This window comes from Podarcis melisellensis (genome assembly GCF_964234715.1).
Source record: "Podarcis melisellensis genome assembly, chromosome: 5".
Taxonomy (NCBI): domain Eukaryota; kingdom Metazoa; phylum Chordata; class Lepidosauria; order Squamata; family Lacertidae; genus Podarcis; species Podarcis melisellensis.
The window spans coordinates 16,967,360-16,989,249 of record NC_138537.1 but is presented as its reverse complement, the minus strand read 5'-3'; the positions used below and the strand labels follow the sequence as shown (position 1 = coordinate 16,989,249).

At 43.8% G+C, this 21,890-nt stretch overlaps 1 protein-coding gene across 1 annotated transcript in view; it reads right to left on the bottom strand.

The window, feature by feature from the left end:
• WDR49 (WD repeat domain 49) overlaps window positions 1–21,890 on the bottom strand; it is a 94,917-nt gene that overhangs the window by 52,952 nt on the left and 20,075 nt on the right. Inside the window, exons 5-7 of the mRNA XM_081911452.1 lie at window positions 18,650–18,817; window positions 15,392–15,540; window positions 11,636–11,872 (exon numbers count right to left, since the gene is read on the bottom strand). Coding sequence (XP_081767578.1) covers window positions 11,636–11,872; window positions 15,392–15,540; window positions 18,650–18,817 — 554 coding nt within the window. The remainder of the gene's footprint in view (window positions 1–11,635; window positions 11,873–15,391; window positions 15,541–18,649; window positions 18,818–21,890) is intronic.

Genomic DNA, 21,890 nt, shown 5'->3' with positions numbered 1-21,890 from the left:
TCCACAGGGATTCTCAGGATTTTTGCATTGGGTCACCCCAAATTCACCATCAGATCACATGTCTGTGGCCACAGCATGAAGCACAAAAATGATACATCATTAATATTCACCGCCCACGGCGGCAGCCAATCGGCTGCCGCAAAGGGCGGGCCCTCACAGGTTCACTTAAGGTCGGGGCAGCCCGGGGCTTGCCCCTTTCGTTCCCCCAGCAGCAGCGGTTTGGAGGTCTTGGCCCCCCCCCAATATTTTTTATAAGTCGGTATGGGCCCCCCCAATATTTTTTATAAGTCGGCGCCCCTGATGGTAAGAGCCTTACACCTCCTAGGGACTTGGATCCTCATCTCTGAGGGCAAAGATCCACCGGAGCAAAGCAATACCTTTTGGGGGGAGGTATGAAAAACTACACTTTTTACTGCAATTACTTGGAGTTTTCCATTCCCACCCCCCATAAAATTTCTAGGCTATAATGGCTTGAGACACTGTTTTTTGAAATATTGGCTACACCCATATTTACTTACCCTGGCATTATGTTACTCATCAGAAAACCTTCTTTGGTTGCCTTTGCTTTGAGGCACAAGGCAGGTGAGAACAATGAAATTTTAATTGGTGGTGTCCTGTTTATGGGGTGTCCTCCCTCGAGAGGCCTGCCAGGTATTTCCTTGTTGACTTTTGGGTTCAAGGCATCTTATTTGTCTGAACTGAACAATAATTTAGTTTTATCAACCCTAACTTTTACTTTTTTTGTTAGTATATATTTATTTATACCCCGGCTTTCTCCCTGTCAGGGACTCCAGGCAGCTTACAGATAAAAATAAGAACAGCTAACAAAAAAAAGCAACTGTTAAAAACAATTAAGCATTGTTAGAATCAAAACTATATATGTATACAATAAAAATCTATTAAAACCATACAGATAATTACCAAAAAAAAAAACAGCACACACAAGCCCTTTCATTAGAAGCAGTCAGCTAAAAAGCCTATTGGGACAGGAAAGTCTTCACTAGCTGGTGGAAGGAAAACAAGGAGGGAGCCAGTCCAGCTTCTCTGGGGAGGGAATTTCAAAGGCTGGGAGCAGCTACCAAGTAGGCCCTCTCCCATGTCCCCACCAGGTGTTCCTGTGAAGCTGGCAGGACCAACAGAACGGTATCTCCTGAAGTTCTCAAAACCTAGCCAGGTTCATATGAGGGAATGTGGTCTTCCAGGTAGCTTGGACCGAATCCATGTAGGCCTTTATAGGTCAAACCAGCATTTTGAATTGTGCCCAGAAACAGATTGGTAGTCAGTGGAGCTATTTTAACAAAGGAGTCATTTGCTTCAGCTGCTATAGTATCATGGTTTTCCTATTTTTGCTGCCGTGAGTGTTGATCTCTTGAGTTTCTGCTGCTAACACATTTAATCTTTTGAGCGGTTGTGGCGTTTTCAGTGTGTTTTTGGATTTATTGCTTGCTGCACTGGACATTTTATCTGGAAATTCAAAAGCAGGATTTAAACCTTTGAAATCAAAACAGGTCTGTTCCGAACACAAGATAAATGTTGTTTGCTAGCCTACAATAGCAATGGTTGTTATAGCAGTCAAACCTAGGCTAATGAGGGGTTTAGCACAGTTACCTACATTTAATCACAACAACACTTCTCACCACAAAGGTAATGAAATGCTACAATGCCTATGTTACTTGCTTTATAAATATTATGTCATTATTCCATAGATGTGCTTTGGAGAGTGCATTTTTGACCAGCTGGCCAACTAAAGGTCAGCAAGTAACTTGAAATGCCTGCATATTAAAGTTTGGTGGAGGGTTTTTAAAGACCCATCGTTACAACTGAGACTAAGCAAGTGAAATAAGTTTGCTGCCCTTCAACTTTGGTAATTAAACGAATCTTCCTTGTGAAGAAGTGATATGCTCCATACTTATCATATCAAATGAGCAGTACTCCTCTAAAGCCCTGAAACCATCATTACAAATGGCGCCCAAGTGGAATTTTAATTGCAACCCAATGTGCTTTTAATAACAGGAGCACTGCCCACCGGTAATATTGGAAGGTCTCCTCCAAAAAAAGTGAGCGAACTGGGATAGTTAGACCTGTCGTTACAATACAAAGCAATGGGAAAGAAATCACCTGAGCCTCACTCTTGGCAGCACCTGAAAGGTATGAACATCAAGTCAGCAACCAAGAGTAGCACAGCTGTTTTATGGCTTCTTGGGCCCAGCATGAAGCAGTGAGAGGTTGTGTGTGTGTTTTTGGTTTTTTTTAATAGCTATATCCTTTTATTCAGTGTGATTCAGAGAGAAGGATAACTGTGCTGTTTCTTCCCAGGGATGGATGTAAGGAATTCATGGGGAATAAATAATTATAGGTGGGGAATTAGATTGTGCCTGTGTAAAAGGGAAATAATAATAATAATAATAATAATAATAATAATAATAATAATAATAATAATAATAATAAAGAAGAAGAAGAAGTAGTAGTTCCAGCTCCCATCAACCCCAACCAGCTTTATTACATTTGTATTTATTATTTCCATTGATACCATTTAAGGTAAAGGTAAAGGACCCCTGGACAGTTAAGTCCAGTCAAAGGCGATTATGGGCTGCAGTACTCATCTCGCTTCAGGCTGAGGAAGCCAGCGTTTGTCCACAGACAGCTTTCTGGGTCATATGGCCAGCATGAATAAACCGCTTCTGGTGCAACAGAACACCATGACGGAAACCAGAGCGCACAGAAACACTGTTTACCTTCCCACCACAGCGGTACCTATTTATATACCTGCACTGGTGTGCACTGGTATCTACTTGCACTGGTGAGCTCACCCCGTTGCAGGGATTCGAACTGCCAACCTTCTGATCAGCAAGCCCAAGAGGCTCAGTGGTTTAGACCACAGCGCTACCCGCCACTCTTGGTTCAGATTCCTAGAGTTGTTCACGGTAAATGTACAAAATGCACAACAGCAAACAATGAATAATGTTAGAGGCTACATTAAAAACAGAAAAGTCATCTCATGACTTTCAAAAGAGCAATAATCCCTGCTCCTGCTCTGCCTCCTGCCTTGGTTGAAGAAGGATGAAGAGATAGAGTTGTTGGGACTGTGTGATTGTTATATTTATTCCCTTAAAAGGGACACACAAAGTAGAGGGGAGCATTGGTTGGTAGAATGGTATGTTCCTTTGGGAAAAGGCAACAGTCTTTCCCGTGTGACATGGTGTATAGAAGGAACGGGGGGCGGGGGGGTGGGTCTGGAATCATCCCCATGCCTAAACATGTTCAAGAGACTTTTTGAACAATCTGTATATAAGCTTTTGGGGGTGACTGGGGATACTGTGGTGACAGCAGCCATGAAATTAAAACATGCATGCTTCTTGGGAGAAAAGCAATGACAAACCTAGACAGCATCTTAAAAAGTAGAGACATCACCTTGCCAACAAAGGTCCATATAGTAAAAGCTATGGTTTTCCCAGTAGTGATGTATGGAAGTGAGAGCTGGACCATAAAGAAGGATGAGCGCCGAAGAATTGAGGCTTTTGAATTATGGTGCTGGAGGACACTCTTGAGAGTCCCATGGACTGCAAGAAGATCAAACGTATCCATTCTTAAGGAAATCAGCCCTGAGTGCTCACTGGAAGGACAGATCGTGAAGCTGAGGCTCCAATACTTTGGCCACCTCATGAAAAGAGAAGACTCCCTGGAAAAGACCCTGGTGTTGGGAAAGATTGAGGGCACAAGGAGAAGGGGACAACAGAGGACGAGATGGTGGGACAGTGTTCTCGAAGCTACCAGCATGAGTCTGACCAAACTGCGGGAGGCAGTGGAAGACAGAAGTGCCTGGTGTGCTCTGGTCCAGGGGGTCACAAAGAGTCGGACACGACTAAATGACTAAACAACAACAAGGGGATACTGCACTGCTTTCAGCAGGATCCCGGACTGCACATGCAGATCTTATGCATATATGTGTAGGGTCTGTCAGGGGTGGGGGTGGGGGGACAGCAATGAGCCAAACTCGACTTCTCAATCACATGCATTCCTTGTACCCGTCTTGTCTTGTAAACAGGGCTGTAAGGCATTATTGATGGCTGCTCCTCAAATTAGCAAGTCCAATTCACACCTGCAGATTTACCAACATTCATGCCTGAGCACATTTTGGGAAGGATTCTAAGATTTAGCTGTTAAAGTCTGCCTTTAGAGTTCAGGTTTAAGTCAGGGAAGGGTAGGGAAAATCCTACTGAAAAAAGATAAAACCTCATTTCGTTTTGCTGACTTTTGCTTTTGTTCTCACTCTGAGTATCTGCCCACGGCAGACTGTGCACAAAGGAATAAAAAGAACTGAAACTGTTGGGAGTTTGGCAGGGAGCTATTTCTGTTTTTCCGTCTCCTTTCCCCTTCCCTGTCTGTTTTCTCATTGAGAACTTTTCAGCTTCCTTTATTTCAGATATTTTGACTAATGAAAGGGGCATATACACATATATACAGTGCTTTTTTTCTTTTAAAAATGTTTAAGGGTACTCTCATTTTCCTACTCATATTGAAATACAGATATAGATATATAGATGTATAGATATAGATAGATATAGATGATAGATAGATTAGATAGATAGATAGATAGATGATAGATAGATAGATAGATGATAGATAGATAGATAGATAGATAGATAGATAGATAGATAGATAGATAGATAGATGATAGATAGATAGATAGATAGATGATAGATAGATAGATAGATAGATGATAGATAGAGATAGATAGATGATAGATAGATAGATGATAGATAGATAGATAGATAGATAGATAGATAGATAGATAGATAGATAGATAGATGATAGATAGATAGAGATAGATAGCTATAGATAATAGATATTAATATATATTTGCTTCATCCAGCTGATTGTTACAATGCTATGCAATGCTCAGGGCTGGATCTAGACACATTAAAACACAGAGAAATCCACTTTCTAAGAGATCAGGCTATTTGTCCATCTCACCACAACTGTGCACTCTGACTGGCAGCTGCTCTCCAGGGCAGAATTTCTTCCCATCACTGCATCCTGAACCTTTTAACACCAGGAAGTGGACCTGGGTATGTGGTGCTTTACCACTGAGCTACAGCCTCTTCCGCATTGGTCTTCAGTGTCTGTGGAAGGACGTGTGGATCCAGAATTGGCCTCCACAGTCACTCACGGACTCAATCGTGTTAAAACCGTGTTTATGGAAGACAATCTTACTCGGCTACGAGTGATCGCCAAAGAAGATGAAGAAGAAGAATTGATTTTGTAACGGAATCATAATTTCTGCTCTTTGGGGCAGATTCAACTCCCCCAAATCCACTCTGGTGGGTTGGAAGAACCCCCAGAACAGCAGGTGAGAGAAGGAGAGGAGAGAGTGTTCCACTGGACAACCAGAAGTGCTTGCACTGCTCAAATGCTCTCTTTAGTGCTACATTGAATTCCACCCTTTGTGCTTTCCTGCACATCTTCTGATGGGGCTATTTGCCTGTACTTCTTCCATGCTTCCAGTTAGGAATATCAATGTTTCTTGCCTTCAGCCAGTGTGTGCAGAATCAACTCTACTTGCAAACTGAGGGACATTTTTAACATTATGCAGAAGCACACCTGCATTTCCCATGGGGCATACACTCAATAGCCAGTCACACCTCCCTGATGTGGGGACATGTGTGATTCATGCATTTGTCACATTCACTTTCATAGACACTACACATTTAAAGCCCATTCAAAGCCCATTTCCCCGTCAAAGAATAATGGGCACTGTAGTTTATTAAGTGTTGCTAGGAATTGTAATTCTGAAAGGTGTAAACTAGAGGGCCCAGAATTTTGAGGGAAAGAATGTGCTTTGAATGTCCTTTAAAGATATAGTGTGTACACAGCCATACACCTAAAATTTCCTAGGTGTACACTCAGTGCTATTTTTCTAGAAAAAGAGGTGCCGGAACTCACCATGAACACTTCACTCATTCTCTTATACAGTCGTACCTTGGATCCCAAACACCTTGTGACTCAAACGTTTTGGCTCCTGAACACCGCAAACCCAGAAGTGAGTGTTCCAGTTTGCGAACAATCTTTGGAACCCGAACGTCCAACGCAGCTTCTGTGGCTTCCGATTGCATGCAGGAAGCTCCTGCAGCCAATAGGAAGCCACACCTAGGTTGTTGAACATTTTCGGAAGTTGACCGGACTTCCGGAATGGCTTCCATTCAACAACCAAAGTACAACTGTAATGGCAATGGCACCCACCTGAGAGGTGCCAGAATGGAGTTCCGGTGAGTTCCAGCTGAAAAAAAGCCCTCTAATATACCTAATGTGTGAACTGGTCCTCTGTCTGTTTAAATATTCTTCTTTTAAAAAATACCCATGTCCTATGCACTTGGGATTTTATCCTAACAGGATATTTGAATATTCTGCATGAAAACTTCCTTTAGCAACATTTAGACTTTTGCTGTCACTCTAATTCAGGTTCCAAATACTTGATTTGTACAAAAATACACGACCAATCACATTATTGACACTAGCAGTTTACAGATCTCTTTTCAGATTACAGTGATGGCTGTAATGCATGGAATGTAGCAATGTTTTACACCTGCACACCTGCTGGTGAAGTCGCAGCAGAAATAATCGTTAATCTGAAGCAGCAGAACAGGGACACATTCTACAATAACACAACACTTAAAGGTTGGGAAGATCTAAGACTCAGGGAGACCTGCACAATTAGAAATCTTATTTTTTATCACTGCAAGTACCAAGCCAAATTACCATTTCATTTACAGTTTGTTTGTTTGTTTGTTTGTTTTGTAGTTCCAGAGGGCTCAATGTCAACACTGCTTTGCCATATGCTGTACACATTATATTTGTCCAACTTACATGATATTTGTCCAACTTAGACACGTCTGCTAAATTCCCTTATTGACCTCCACTTGGTCTCATAGCACTGGTCCTTGAGTTGGGCTTCGTCTAACTCCTCTCTCCACATTGAATTTTTGAAGTACTTTAGCCTTGTACTCCTGTGAGCAGTGGATCCAGATTTAATTTCGCCCATTCCTCAAATGTCATTTTCTGGTCTTCCATCTGCTCTCAAAAGCTCATAATTTTTTCTCCCACTGCTAAATCAAATGCAAAAGTAAAAAAAAAAAAAACCCAAGAAGTGATGTATAGCAGTTGCCCATATCTATTATATGTCTGCAATTGTGATCTAAGTGAGATAATATTGTTGACTGTTCAGATAAAAAACAGAATCTCAGTTCAGACATCACACCAAATGGTGATTTGCATTAGCTGTTTGTGGAATCCAAAGAGCAACAAGCCCTAGTGTCTCTTGAGTTTTCCCACGCCCGTCTTTGTGACCTGATGTTCTCAGCATAAGGCTTCTGTCTAATTTAACCCCATCTTCGTCCAATTCATCCCTGGCCCCTGCGGACGTCTCCCTTGTGGTTTATCTGTGCTGACAGGTACATCAACAGAACAATCCTATTTATTTGTTATTTGTTTATTGAACCACATTAACCCCAGTCTTTAGGCAAAAAGGCTCCCAGTGCAATTTACAGAAATCAGTGATAAGATAATTCCTGCCCCACAGGCTTACAAACTAAAAGAAATGATATACAAGGAGGGAAAGTGTGGGGAGGGAAGAGGGGGGGAAGCAAGCTCCTTAAGGTTTCAGCTCCCTGGTCAATAGACACAGGGGGTCCTTCTTTCTCCTTTCGCTTCACAATGAAACTTAAGGAGAAAGGCAGGCCGTATTAACTGCTTGCCTTGTGGTGCATTTGAGCTGATATTTTCATTGATATATAAAAATCAATCACACCTTTCATTCTGAAAGTGTCCCCAAGGGATTTTTTTAAAAATTGAAAGATAAAGTACAGAGAAGATAGGCCACACGCACCCCCGCCCGCATGCACACTTTCAGACACAAAAGATACCACTGTTAGCAGATACAATGCAGCAGTAAGAGAAAATGTCACATGGCCAAAAGCTTATGAGATAAGGAGGCTGGAAGAGAGCTGTGGTAGAAAAACTGGAGATAGTGTCCTCAGTTATCAAGAGCTTGCTGGATCTGACCAATGGTTCAACTTAGTCCAGCATCCTGTTCTCACAGTGAAAGGTAAAGGGACGCGGGTGGTGCTGTGGGTTAAACCACAGAGCCTAGGACTTGCCGATCAGAAGGTCGGCGGTTCAAATCCCTGTGACGGGGTGAGCTCCCGTTGCTCGGCCCCTGCTCCTGCCAACCTAGCAGTTCGAAAGCACGTCAAAGTGCAAGTAGACAAATAGGTACCACTCCAGCAGGAAGGTAAACGGCGCTTCCGTGCGCTGCTCTGGTTCTCCAGAAGCAACTTAGTCATGCTGGCCACATGACCCGCTACCTGTACGCCAGCTCCCTCGGCCAATAAAGCGAGATGAGCGCCACAACCCCAGAATCGGCCACGACTGGACCTAATGGTGAGGGATCCCTTTAACTTTACCCTAAAGTTGATAAATTTTGGTACCTTTGGTATCAGCTGCAAAGGGGGAGCTGCAACCAAATCACACACATTCAGGAGCCTTACTCCCATGCAGGCGTAGATGTGATTGCAGCCGGTTAGTGCTTAATTTACAGCCAAGGATGGAGAACCTGAGGCCCTCCAGATTTTGATGAGACTCCAATTCTAACCATCCCACAACATTGTCCATGCTGGCTGGGGCCAATGGGAGTTGGAGTCCTACATCTGCAGATCACAGATTCACAGCGATGGCGCTCAGGGTAGCTATTGCCTTTATTTGACAGGCAGCAAGATTCCTGCTTTCTTCCAAAGCACTCACACACAATCAAACAAAAGAATACGGGGTTGTTGTTTTTAAAGGGGTGGGGAATGTAAATGATCCCCCCCTATAGCTCTGTATCACCCCACAACATACAGCTATGTTTGCTTTGGCTGAATCTCAATCTGGAGATTAAAAGATGCTGTTGGGCGCAGCTGAGGGAGAAGGAGGGGGAGAAATCAATCACAGGGGTCTTTCCCTTTTCTTCCGAGCCTGACTATTCATTGAGATGCAGGTAGTGCTCTGATGGCAAGGGCCGCAGTGCTGCGAAGACAAATAACACCCAACTTGCATACCAAGTGGCATTGCATTTAACTGATTTCATTTTGTGATGAAATACATAACTGTGATCCAGGGCCACCATACTGAGAGTCACTTCTGGGGAAATGTGCCAACAAGAAGGCACATCTCAGCTAATTACACCGTGTGCATATTTTATAACTATCCTGGCAGGTGCAGTAAGGTGACTTCATAGGAAGATTTCAAAACCGGGTGAATTTGCAACTGGAAGGAAGATATTAACAGCAGCAGCAACAACAACATATTAATATTGCTAGTTTTTAGGATTGGCACTGGTGATGGAGCAATGCAAAGTTGCAGCATCTGCTGCACTGGGAGCGGGAAACAGCTGTTCTCCAGCAATTTGTTCTGGGACGGATAAAACTGGGCCACTTCAAAGCAGGGCTGCAAAACCTTGAAACTGGATTACTGCTGTGTGCAATTTTGGGCTGCACATGGGCCACATCCAGAAACTCCAGCTAGTATAACATGCATTGGCTAGCCTCTTGTTGGGGGTAGACCGCTAACAGCATGACACACCTGTGCTTCTTTCTGGTCCGAAATAACTGTTGATGTTAACCTTGTCTTGGAGAAACCTGTGGGTGTTCACACACTCCTTATGGCATGGGGACTAACAGATTTGTGAGCCCTTTTGACCAAACTGTGGGAGGCAGTGGAGGACAGGAGTGCCTGGCATGCTCTGGTCCATGGGGTCACAAAGAGTCGGACACGACTAAACGACTAAACAACAACAATGGTGCACAGAGCTGGAAGAGCAAAAATCCACTACATACTGCTCAGTGTTCTGAAGTTATTGCTGCCCTTTCTACGTTTGAATGTGTGGCTTATAACCTCTTTAGATAGCTATTTGGACATATGGAATGCCTACATTATTATGCTAGATAGATAGAATATTTTTATTGTCACCTGGTGATGTTTTTATATTTTCTTTTTTGTAAAAAAATTATTTAGTTTTACATAATAATTATAAGCAACAAACATAACAAATCCAAAGGAAAAAGAAAGAAAGAAAAACACCAAAAGGCTCTCTCGAACCTCTGGATCGCTCTCCCTCCCTCCCTGGTTTCCACTTCTAAATTTTATTCCTGCAACTCTTACTGTATTCTATTACATCTCCATAGTATCCAAAGTTCATGTTACTTTTCAAGTGTTATTGTATTCCTGCTAATGATTTCAGTTGTTTACATTGGTTTTTAAGATACGTTATAAAGTTAATCCAGCCCTTAATAAAAATTTGGTCTTCCTGATTTCTGATCCTTCCCGTCATTTTTGCCAGCATAGTTCATCAACTTGGTCTGCCATTCTTCTCTGGCCAGTACTTTGTCCCTGCTGCTCTTGACACGTACATAAACAGTCTTGATTAAGATAACTTATATTTTTATATTTTCATTCCTTTCTTTTTGATATATTTGCATGCACACACACAAAACACACACACATGTATATACACATACACACATACGTGTTGGCTGTGTCCCTGCTTGCCAACTCCCTTCCCAATACACACCCTGAGACCATTTTTGGTAGCTCTCTAACCAAGCCCTCTGTGACTACATAAATCTGTATTGAGAATGAGCAAATAAAATATGTACATGGTGCCTCCCTCCACCTGCTGCCTCTTACAACTTCATTTTGTATGGAGGTTGTCATTGATAGCCCTGTTTATGCAGCCTATTCGTGGAACAGAGAGCAAATTGCCCTCATTGGCCCGCCCCCAATGGCTTCCATACATTTATTCACAGTTGTGAACTGTGCTTAAAGGTAAAGGTACCCCTGCCTGTACGGGCCAGTCATGTCGGACTCTAGGGTTGTGCGCTCATCTCACTTAAGAGGCCGGGAGCCAGCACTGTCCAAAGACACTTCCGGGTCATGTGGCCAGCGTGAAGAAGCTGCAGCTGGCGAGCCAGCACCAGCACAGCACACGGAAACGCCGTTTACCTTCCCACTATAAAGCAGTACCTATTTATCTACTTGCACTTAGGGGTGCTTTCGAACTGCTAGGTGGGCAGGAGCTGGGACCGAATGACGGGAGTTCACCCCGCCGCGGGGATTCAAACCACCGACCTTACAATCGGCAAGTCCTAGGCGCTGAGGTTTTACCCACAGCGCCACCCGTGCCACCACAGCGCCACTGTGCTTAGGCACCTACAAGAAGCATGCAGGGCACCCCAGTCGTATGGGAAGCTGTAGGTTTGGTGCAGGTTTAGAGGGATGCATGGAGCATAGGAGTTATTGTAAATGGCATTTGCAACGCCAGCAACTAATCTCTGAACAGAGATTAAGTACATGGACTTAAGCCATACTGAATTCACTGGCACCCTTGCGAAACAAAGTTCTTTAGGAAGCCAAAATGCTCACAATACTTTGCAGGAAAGTCACCAAACGCTTACAATTAATACACATTTGTATTACATAGTTTCCTTTCCCCCCGTGCTTCTCTTCTACTTGCTGAAATAGCAATAAAGAAATGGTGAATCAAAGGTTCGAAATGCTTATCAGACAAATACAGAAAGGGGCTCTATTTTCTTTCTTATTTTACCTGCTGGAGCACTGAATTGTAAAGGAGGCACGTAACGGCTTTCCTGTGACTGGCAACTCTGCTTTTGCCTGAATCTTGCTCCATCTCCAGCAGTGTCAATTGGTTGTTAAACGAGATGAAAAGACGCCCATGGGATTCATCAAAGCAAAGTGTGGAATGGAAATCTAGGCTTTTGGGGAAGGAACCAGAAATCCTTTGGATGCAAAGCTGATGCTGAATGTCCCATATCCTTAAGACCTGCAAATGGTAAGGAGGAGAGGAATAAATCAGAACCAAACTTCTTCTTTTTTTTAACTCAGAAGGTGCAGAAATAAGTAAAACCAAAGCTTAGGTATAGTTCCTCAGGGATGGGGAATCTGTGGTTCTCCTGATGGTGTTGGAATACAATTCCCACAATCCAGGACCAAAAGCCATGCCGGCTGGGGTGAATGGGAGTTGGAGTCCAGCTCCATATGGAGGACTACAAGTTGTACTCTATAGGCTTCATCAAGTCCTCTGAAGGCTTCATATTGTTCAGGCTGGCAGGACCATGCAAAGCTGGCAAGAGGCCCATGCAAGATGGGAAATGTAGACCCCAATTCAGTCATCTTTACTCAAGGGCCCCCTTTGCCTTTACCTGAGTTTGGGAGGGAGATGAGCAAGGATGCAGGAGGAGCTGAGGAATTTTTAACAAGTGCCTGGGGAAATATTTTGGCAGCTTCTGTGTCACTTCCAAAGGACCCAGACTTTTCCAGACTCTGTGAAGGGTGAGAGATTCCTTCCCTCATTCCAAGGAACCTGCCAGAGGGACGAAGATAGAGTGGTCCAGGGCAGGTGAAGTGATTTTGTTGCACTAGGTCAGGCATGTCCAACTTATAAAAGACTGCGATCTACTCCCATTATAAAACAACTGGCAATGGTCTACCCATTGGATTGACAAAAGCAGTTGAGCTTTTTTGGGGGGAGGAGGGTCTCGCGATCAACCAGGATCTACCACAGACACACACCCCCAAGCGATTGACCTGTTGGACCTCCCTGCACTAGGTGAATCTTAATTTTGTCTCCTGCCCCTCCCCCCACATCTTGCATTTCTCTTGTGGAGGCCTGTGTTCAAATCCTGGCTTGTCCACATACCCTCCAACAATAGGGACATTTTCATCTGAGGATTGTTGGAGGGCATGCTAACTGGTGGAGGAAGAGGGGGGCAGGGGGAGTGCACCACCCCCAGCACCACGATCCAGGTGGGGTGCCATCGCGGCTGTCCTCCCAGCGCTGGGTGCCACACCCCTGCAGGCGGCGCGCCACACCACTAGAACACGTGCCACACCCCTGCGGGTGCCACGCCCCCAGAACGTGCACCAGCCATGCCCCCACCTGCTCTCTGCCCCCAGTGCTGGAGTATGATCTATATGTCTCTGTTTCTGTTGCCACCCCACTAGGAGTTATCACTCCCCTCCCAACTGACCCCCTTCAATCCTCATTTTTGTGCCTCCCCACGGAGCATTTCCTATCAAAAGAATGCTGAGTGCCATCACAGCTACACCAATGGGATGCCCTCCATTCCCCCTTCATTCCCGCCTAGGGTGGCCCTGCCCTCTGCCTGCCCCTCAGAGCTAGCACGTCATGCAGGGATGGGCCTCAGTGGTGGTGGCGCCTTCTACCCAAACTCGGTGGCAGTGCTGTCAGGGGAAATCCAGACATTCCAGGATCAAATCAGGAGCCAGAATGGCTTTCATAATTCCAGGACTGTCCCTGGAAAATTGGGACACTTGGAAGGTACATCAATGGAAGCCCCACATCGTGACCTCCTGCCAATCACAGTCTCTAAGCCTAACCTACCTCACATGAGATAAACTCCATGAGTGGTGATGCTGAATTCAACAGCCACAGTCATTTCATGCACTGTTTAGTAAACTTCCTACTGGTCATTTCTACTCCCACAGGCAAACCTCTTAGAAATCATTACTCTTAAATCCCTGGACTGAAAGATATCCTAGTTTCCTTATGAGGATGCAACCAAATTAAAATTAATAGTTGTTTTCTCCCCAAATCAAGGCCTTATCTGATGTGAAGTGCAAGCTAATCATGGATGCCTATATTTCTTTTCTTCCTGAGCTGTCAAACCAAGGCTTTCAGCAAAGGAAGCCTTTTTATCTTTTCTTATTCCAGCCCTTGTCCTACATGGCACTGCGTAGCAGATGTGTCATTTGGGTTGGCTGGCAGTATGTTGGCGGTTGCTGTAGCAGAGCAGGAGGTTTGCACGTAAATAAACTCTACCAGCTCAGGTGCCCATTCATCCATCAAAGTGAAACAGATTCATGTTAATGTCAAGAATGCTAAAAGGCAGTAAAATAAGGGCTAAACCACTACAGGCAAAATAATGGTCACAGAATGTATTAAGAGGCTTAGTGGCAGGGAAATAGTTTTTGTTGTTTTTTAAGGACATGTTAACTGGACACAAATCAAGGCTGCAGGCTCAGATTGGCATGAGAAACACAACTAATGAAGGACCTTAGCTTAAGGTCCAAAACTTTCCCACTTGCCCTCCTTCTGTGCATTTAAAAGCAGCCTCACACCAATGCAAGCAGGTGAAGCTTTTCCTGGAATGGAAATAACTGTTCCAGAGCCAGTAAAAATGTGGCAAGAAAAATTTGAGAAATGTCGATAAGTCATTTTTTTTTAAATGGGAGCAAAAGCTGACTTGCATTCTAGATATTTCAGTGATTCAATGGAGAGGTGTCTCATTATTTCATGAGGTATTAAAATAAATGTCATTGTGGTTGTGGCTAGACATTCCCCAGGGCAGCATCCCTAAGGATGAAGAGACTGGAGTGGATTGGAGGGAGAGCAGGTCCAGCTGGTGGCAGCCATTGCAACTCAAGACCAGAAAGGAAGAGAGCCTAGCTAAAGGTGGGCTGGAGGCCGATGGTAGAATCCAGGAGTTGACACCCAATGAAGTCGTCCAATTGATGCAAAGAAAAGACTTCTGCCTATACAATGAGACTTTCTCCCCCTTTCGTCTCCCTTTGTGCCCCACAAATGTGTTCTAGGGGTTCCTACAACCATATGGAGCAGATTTGGGGGACAGGAAGAGGAGAAGGAGAGGAAGTCCCATCACTCAGGTAGATCTCATTGAAGGAGGAGGAGGAGGAGGAGGAGGACAGCTGAGAGATACTAAGTGGGCTTAATTCCTGGTAATAGCCCATAAAGAAAAGAAAACACTTCTTTTTTACTTGAGATGTGAATCTGCTCTCATCTTAGGAGAGAAGGGTGGAACTCATATGGCCAGCTGCCTCCTTCATATATTAGCGCACATGAGGGGAACGTTTCTCAGTACTGGGTGGGACCAGCATCAAAAGTGTGGAGAACACAAATGTAAAATTTACCTTTATACAATAAGCTGTTTTCTACATGCACAAAAACTACTCAAGAAGAGCAATGATGGTGAGGGGTGTTGCCTGAGGGGAGTGGATGTGGCTAGGGAAGGGGGGTGTAGAGAACTTGAGAACCAGATAGAAGGGCTTGAAAGGCTGCATTTGGCTCCCAACCTGAGGTTCCCCACCCCTGTCTTAGAGGCTTCATTTTGCTTAAAGTCTTCCAAGAACAAGACCATTTCTACCCATGTTAAGTAGACTTAGTCATGAACACTACAAAGTGGAGCAGCTGCTGGGTTGAGAAACTCAAAACTAGTGCCCTTCTGGGTTCCATGTTCTTAACCGGAGCGTTGCCTAGAGGAAGACTAACGATCTCCGCTTCTCAGGCCCTTCCCAAGCTCACCTTATCCTTTCCGAAGCTGAAGAGCAGTTTGCGCTCAGTAATGAACCGGACGGCGATTACACTGTCTGAATGGCCCTCCAGGACTCCGGCAGGCTTAGATGTGACATAAGGATTCCAAAGGCAAACATGGCGATTAACTCCTGCGGTCGCTGTTCAAAGTCACAAAGTTGAAACTCATTTATACAAACGTATTTTATTTTTTTACAAGCATGTCAAAGAAATATGCCAAAGTTGCAGCATCTGTAAACAATTTTTGTTTAATGGATTCCATTCTACTCTCCAGATTTGATTGCCTTGATGCAGCTTCTCCCTCACCCCCTATTCATTTCCTTCATAAAAATTAATCTGTTTTTGCAGCTGCTTGACTTGATATGGAGCCAATGTGAGCCAAAGAAAGGGAACACTGGCTGAGACTAGGAAAGATGAGTCTTGGAGACCTTGGTGCAGTCCTACAATGGACACTCCTTGGCAGGGGTGAGGAATCTCAGGTCCACAGGCCTAAAGAGGCCTGTAAGGCCTCTCCATTTGGCCTGTGAGGGTGTTTTAGCCAAGCCCTGCTCATCTTCCCTATACAGTGGTACCTCAGGTTATGAACTTAATTCGTTCCGAAGGTCTGTTCTTAACCCAAAACTGTTCTTAACCTGAGGTACCACTTTAGCTAATGGGCCTCCTGCTGCCAGCACGCCGCCAGCACGCGATTTCCATTCTCATCCTATGGTAAAGTTCTTAACCTGAGGTACTACTTCCGGGTTAGCAGAGTTTGTAACCCAAGGTGTTTGTAACCCGAGGTGTTTGTAACCCGAGGTACCACTGTATGTAACATCATATATCCATAGGCTGTTGACACCTCTATCAGGGGATGGAGTCCAGCACACCTCAGAGACTCACTGGGAATTGCTTGAGAACACAGCCATTCATCTCAGTAGCAAGCTAGATGCCAGGACTGATACAGTCACTCCCAAGTAAGGTGTTGTTGTTTTTAATGCTCCATCAAGTCATGTTTCATGAGATCAGTTTCAGTTTTCTCCGTCTGAGGTTGTTGACAAGGTACTTATGTGTATGCACACAATGACATGCCCTTTGGACCCCTGCCTTCAATTGCTGACTAAAGCTAGCCTGAGTGGCATGACTGGGTGGGTTCAGGCTGCGGTGAATATGTCTCTGCATGAAAGGAGGCAAGTAGCAACCACTCTGAAGGAGGTGAAAATGCCCACCCCGTCACAAACACTTCCTTCTTGAGCACAGTACTTGACAGGATTGCGGCAACACAGCTGATTCTCTAGACCCATTTCGGTCTGTGTTTAAACCCAGGTTCAGGGCAGAATCTGCCTTGGTTACCCTGATGGATGACCACTATAGGGAGAGGGCGGAATGCAATCCTGTTGCTTTTGCAAGCTTTCTCATCGGCTTTTGATACCATTGGCCATGGTATCCTCCTGGACCACCTACAGGAGATGGCTTTTGAAGGCACTGTTCTGCAATAGCTTCAGTCTTCGCTCCAGGGACGTAGCACTGGATGAGTGCTTCTCGGCCCCTTGGCTCTTGAGCTATGGGTTGCTGCAGGGCAGTATATTGTCTCCATTGCTATTTAGCATCCACATGAAGCTGTCGGAAGCTGTAGGAATTTTGGAGCAAGGTGACACGAGTACACTGATGATAACTCCCATCAGCTCCGACAATACGGTTGATAGTCAGGGGATGATGGGACCTGCCGTCCAACAACATCTGGAGGGCCACCGATTCCCTATTCCTGTCTTAGCATATGTTCTATATTTGGTTGCCTCTTCTTTACAACAGCCTCCTCAATCCTCTACAACATCTCTTTATTGGTTTTGCTGTCTATCCATCTCCTTACAAATGCCTCAGGTCCCCTTTCTTCCCCTTTCCCTACCACCCCACTTCACATCAATTCAGAACAGAGCTCCATTTGTACTTTTTTTGTTTTTTGTTTTAATGAATTTCCTTTTCAGCGTGAAGCTTATACTCCTTCCTCCGGCAAGTGTTTCGTCAGCAATATACGCTTTATCACCTGCACCTGGCTTTTGGAGGGTGCAATCAAAAGTCTACCCTCTAGGCATTTGTGGGCTGTAGAGCTATTGCTAAGCCAAAGGGGTGGGGAGAGAAATTGACCACCATAAGCATAAAATGGCTGGACAATTATGACTCTGCCTAAGAAACACTTGGGACTTTTTGTTCTGTTTGGGGATTAAGAACATAGTATACCCGGAGAGCTCACTAAAGCACAGCTTGCCAGAGTTCCTCGGGGGAACTTTGTTGGTTGTATTTATCTAAAATCAGTTCACATTTGTCAGGCAGAAGTACCCTGATATATAGAGCCCTGGGCATTTAAGAGATCTAAGATGCAGCAACCACTAGGTAAATGTCATGTTTTACAACATCAGTACAATTTACTGCACTTTACTGTGTGGAATGCAGCCCAGAAATTACTCCCATACTTTATCACACTTCCTTCCACATGATAACCCCCCTTCAGCAGCCAGAAGACTTGGAGACTAGACCAGGCATATGCAAACTTGGCCCTCCAGAAGTTTTGGGACTACAACTCCCATCATCCCTGACCAGTGGTCCTGTTAGCTAGGGGTGATGGGAGTTGTAGTCCCAAAACATTTGGAGGGCCGAGGTTGCCTATGCCTGGACTAGACCCCTCTCTCTGAGGAGAAATATTACTAGCTAGGCCACAACTGGATTCACGGGCATTTTCAAAACGACCTTCCCTTATAGCCATTTCCTCCCATCCCTTTTCCGTATGTGCCTCGTCTCGGGTGCTATATCTGAATCAAACTAGAATTTCTGCCCTCACCTATTCATTTATACTGATATTACGTGGATTTAATTGTCATGGCTTTCCCCAAAGAATTCTGGGCATTGTAGTTTAATGAAGTTGCCGTTAGTGAATTTCTACCTAGCCCACTTTAGCCCACTTTGAGTCTTTTTATAAACACTGGCCCATTAGGGTGCATGGGGTACTCATTCACAAACTCCTCACCTTTCTACCAGCTTCCTCCTTCTCAGTCTCAGTGCTACCTCATTGTTGTCCTCCAGTAGGGAGGAGGTTGGAGATAAAACTAGAATTAGGTGCTTCCACCTGTCACTGGCTCTGGTTCCACCTCCCGTCAGGCTTCCTTCCAGTCTACCAATCCACATGGGCACCAGTTACCACTGCTAGAGTGCAGACATACTCTTAGACTTCTGATTGTCCCTTTCGGTTTTACAAGAAAACAAATTATAGTGACATACCTATCAAGTTGAGCCTTGAGTGGAAATCAAAAGCATTGACTCCTTGAGCAACGTGGAAAGTTGTCGTTGTAAGACGAGGACTTAATTTCTCTCTCCAAGCTAGCACCAGTGTGTTTGTGCTGCTGGTTGTAACAGACAGAAAGACATCTAAGGAGGGGATGTATGCAACTGAAACAGTATAGAGATGGCATTTTGATTAGATTTGTCATCAAGTAAGAGGTTCTTACATAGAGCTGAGTCTATTGGGGTGAATCAGTTTTTAAGTTTTGTTGTGCTATGTTAAGATTTGGGTGTTTTGAATGCTTCTGCAGCCTGTTCTTAGTACCCTACTTGGGTAGAAAAGAAGAAATATAAATGATTAGAAGATGATAGATATAGATCAATTGATTGATGATGATAGATAGATGATACATTGATAGATAGATGATAGATAGATATAGATAGATGATAGATAGATGATAGATAGATAGATAGATAGATAGATGATATAGATAGATGATAGATAGATGATAGATAGATAGATAGATGATAGATAGATAGATAGATAGATAGATAGATAGATAGATGATAGATAGATAGATAGATGATAGATAGATGATAGATAGATAGATAGATAGATAGATAGATAGATAGATAGATAGATAGATAGATAGATGATAGATAGATAGATAGATGATAGATAGATGATGATAGATAGATAGATAGATGATAGATAGATAGATAGATAGATAGATAGATGATAGATAGATGATAGATAGATAGATGATGATAGATAGATAGATGATAGATAGATAGATAGATAGATAGATAGATAGATAGATAGAGATAGATGATAGATAGATAGATAGATAGATAGATAGAGATAGATGATGATAGATAGATAGATGATAGATAGATAGATGATAGATAAGCAGAGCACAAACATTTGCAGTAGAAATTTAATTTTTCCAAGCCTTCACATCTAGTACTATTCTTTCCCCCAACCTGGTACCAGATTTGTTTTTGTTGTCTAATAATGGGAAGTCATGCAACATCACTAAGCCCCATCACTTGAATTTAAGGTTTGAGATGCCATCAAGCTGGCAACCTAAACATGAAGTGTACTTTTGTTGGAAAGCCATGACTAACTCCAACTGCCAGACAAACAGGGCTTTGTATTTGCATGTGTGTGTTTTCATGCATTGCCTTTATATGTGCATATGTAAAGGCATTTAATGGGTACACAGTAAAAATGTATCACGTGAAGACAGCCATTGAGAAAGAAGTTCTGAATACAAAATTGGTGGCTACACTACAGCAGTGATGGGGAAGAAGATGCTGTTCAACTCCAATCAGCCTCAGTGAGTATGGTCAAAGGTCTGGATGATGGGAGTTGTAGTCAAACTACTTCTGCAGATATCTAGAAAAAAGTATAACCAACTGGAAACAGGTTTTTATATGCTGCTGTAATGTTTGCTATTGAATGGCATAGTTGGAATTTCAATAAAACACACACACAACCTGCCTCTCTGGACTCTAGGGACTTTTATGAGAGTAAAATGTTATGAATATTAGGAGCTGAGAAATCTTCGCAGTTTCCAACAAAGACATAAACTTGTTTCTGTCTAAATTACACTGTAAGTCAAGCTCCTTGGAGGATGCCTGACTGAAAATGGTGGTCTTAAGAATAATTCCCATATCAGAATATATATAGCAAATTAAAATGTTATGCTCCTTGAAGAAAAGACTGAGCCAGTTGCTGTTCTTCGTACTGTAGAATCATATGGCTGGAGGGGTATTATAGATCATCTAATCCAATCTCTGGCTCAAGGCAGGGAATTCATAGCTAGAGCATGTCCAGTCTCTGCTTGAAGACCTCCAGCAAGAGAGAACCTGCCATGTATACCATGAGTCCATGGTTAACACATACAGCAGCGGTAGGGGACCTGTTGTAATTGAATGAAACTCTGAAGGCTGGGGCCTTGTTCACAATGAAATGGTAAAGCTAAGTTTGGGCTGTACCAATTCAGGTTTCAGCAGAGGTTGGGATTGCTAATATTTATTTATTAAGCAAAAATATTTGAGCACTGAGTATTTCAATTTTAAAAAATGGGATCCTGTTGCACTACAAATCCCATCAACCACAGCTAGTGAGCAGGGATGATGGGAGTTGTAGTCCAGCAATAGCTGGAGGGTCACAACTAAGCAACCCTTAAAATATTGGACCAGGCTGCTGTCGGAAATCAAGCCTTTATCGGGAGAAACTGGCAACTCTCCCAGGCACCCGGCCTGGTCTCCTGTTGACCTCCCTGGCTGCATTCCCCAGCAAGATCCAGGCTAGGTCACAATAAGCGATTCTTCCCAAACGTGGGAAGAACACACCCACTCCATCCTGCTCCCCCAGCAGGGAAGGAGATAGACAGAAATGTATTTACATGCCTTTATTTCTATCTTTTTTTGTACAGAAAACATGTCTGTACTCTTCAAACTCCAGCAGTCAAGTGACAAAGACTTCCTGTACTTCCTGTACATGCGCAAAAGGAAGAGCTCATATTACACTCTGAGCAAATTCCGGTGCATCGCCCTGTGAACTGACTGTCCCACTGTTTCCCACGGACAGTCCCAACATCCCCATCATGTTTTGTTTTCAAGCTAGCAGTTTGCAGCTGCATTGCATCCATATCGTAACAGCTGCAACCCAGAGATCTATCTTTGGATTGCATGACACAGAAGGAGACAAGGCAGCTGCAGTGGCTTCTTCCCACTCATTACTCTCCCACTTCTGCTGCCTCTCCTACTTGCAATAAAAAGGAGCGCTCCAGGTATGCCATGCAGCAGGCAAGGTAGGGAAGCATAAGCAAGTGGACAGGGTGGGACAAGAAGAAGACGCCATGGATTCTTGTTCTCCAACATTACACTGTGACATCAAAAGTCCAGATCGCATCCTTGCAAGCATAACTCTGAGATGCAAGGTTGAAATGTTGTATTAAGCAGAACACTTGAGTGGCAGAAAAGAACGATATTCCCCCCAGCAGGGCTAGGAAGGCCATTCATTATTCAGGCATGAAGAGTTAGGTTGATTGCATGCATGCAAATTACTTTAACTCTTTTTTTTTTAAGAAAAGAAAATAGAGTCACTTCAGGAGATGTGATTTCAGAACCATTGTTATCCTCTGGCTTTGATTTAAAACTTTTAAATGAGCTTTGGTGTTAAAGAGGCTATAAAAACTTCTGGAAGGAAGCAATCAGGCTTTTTTGGCAC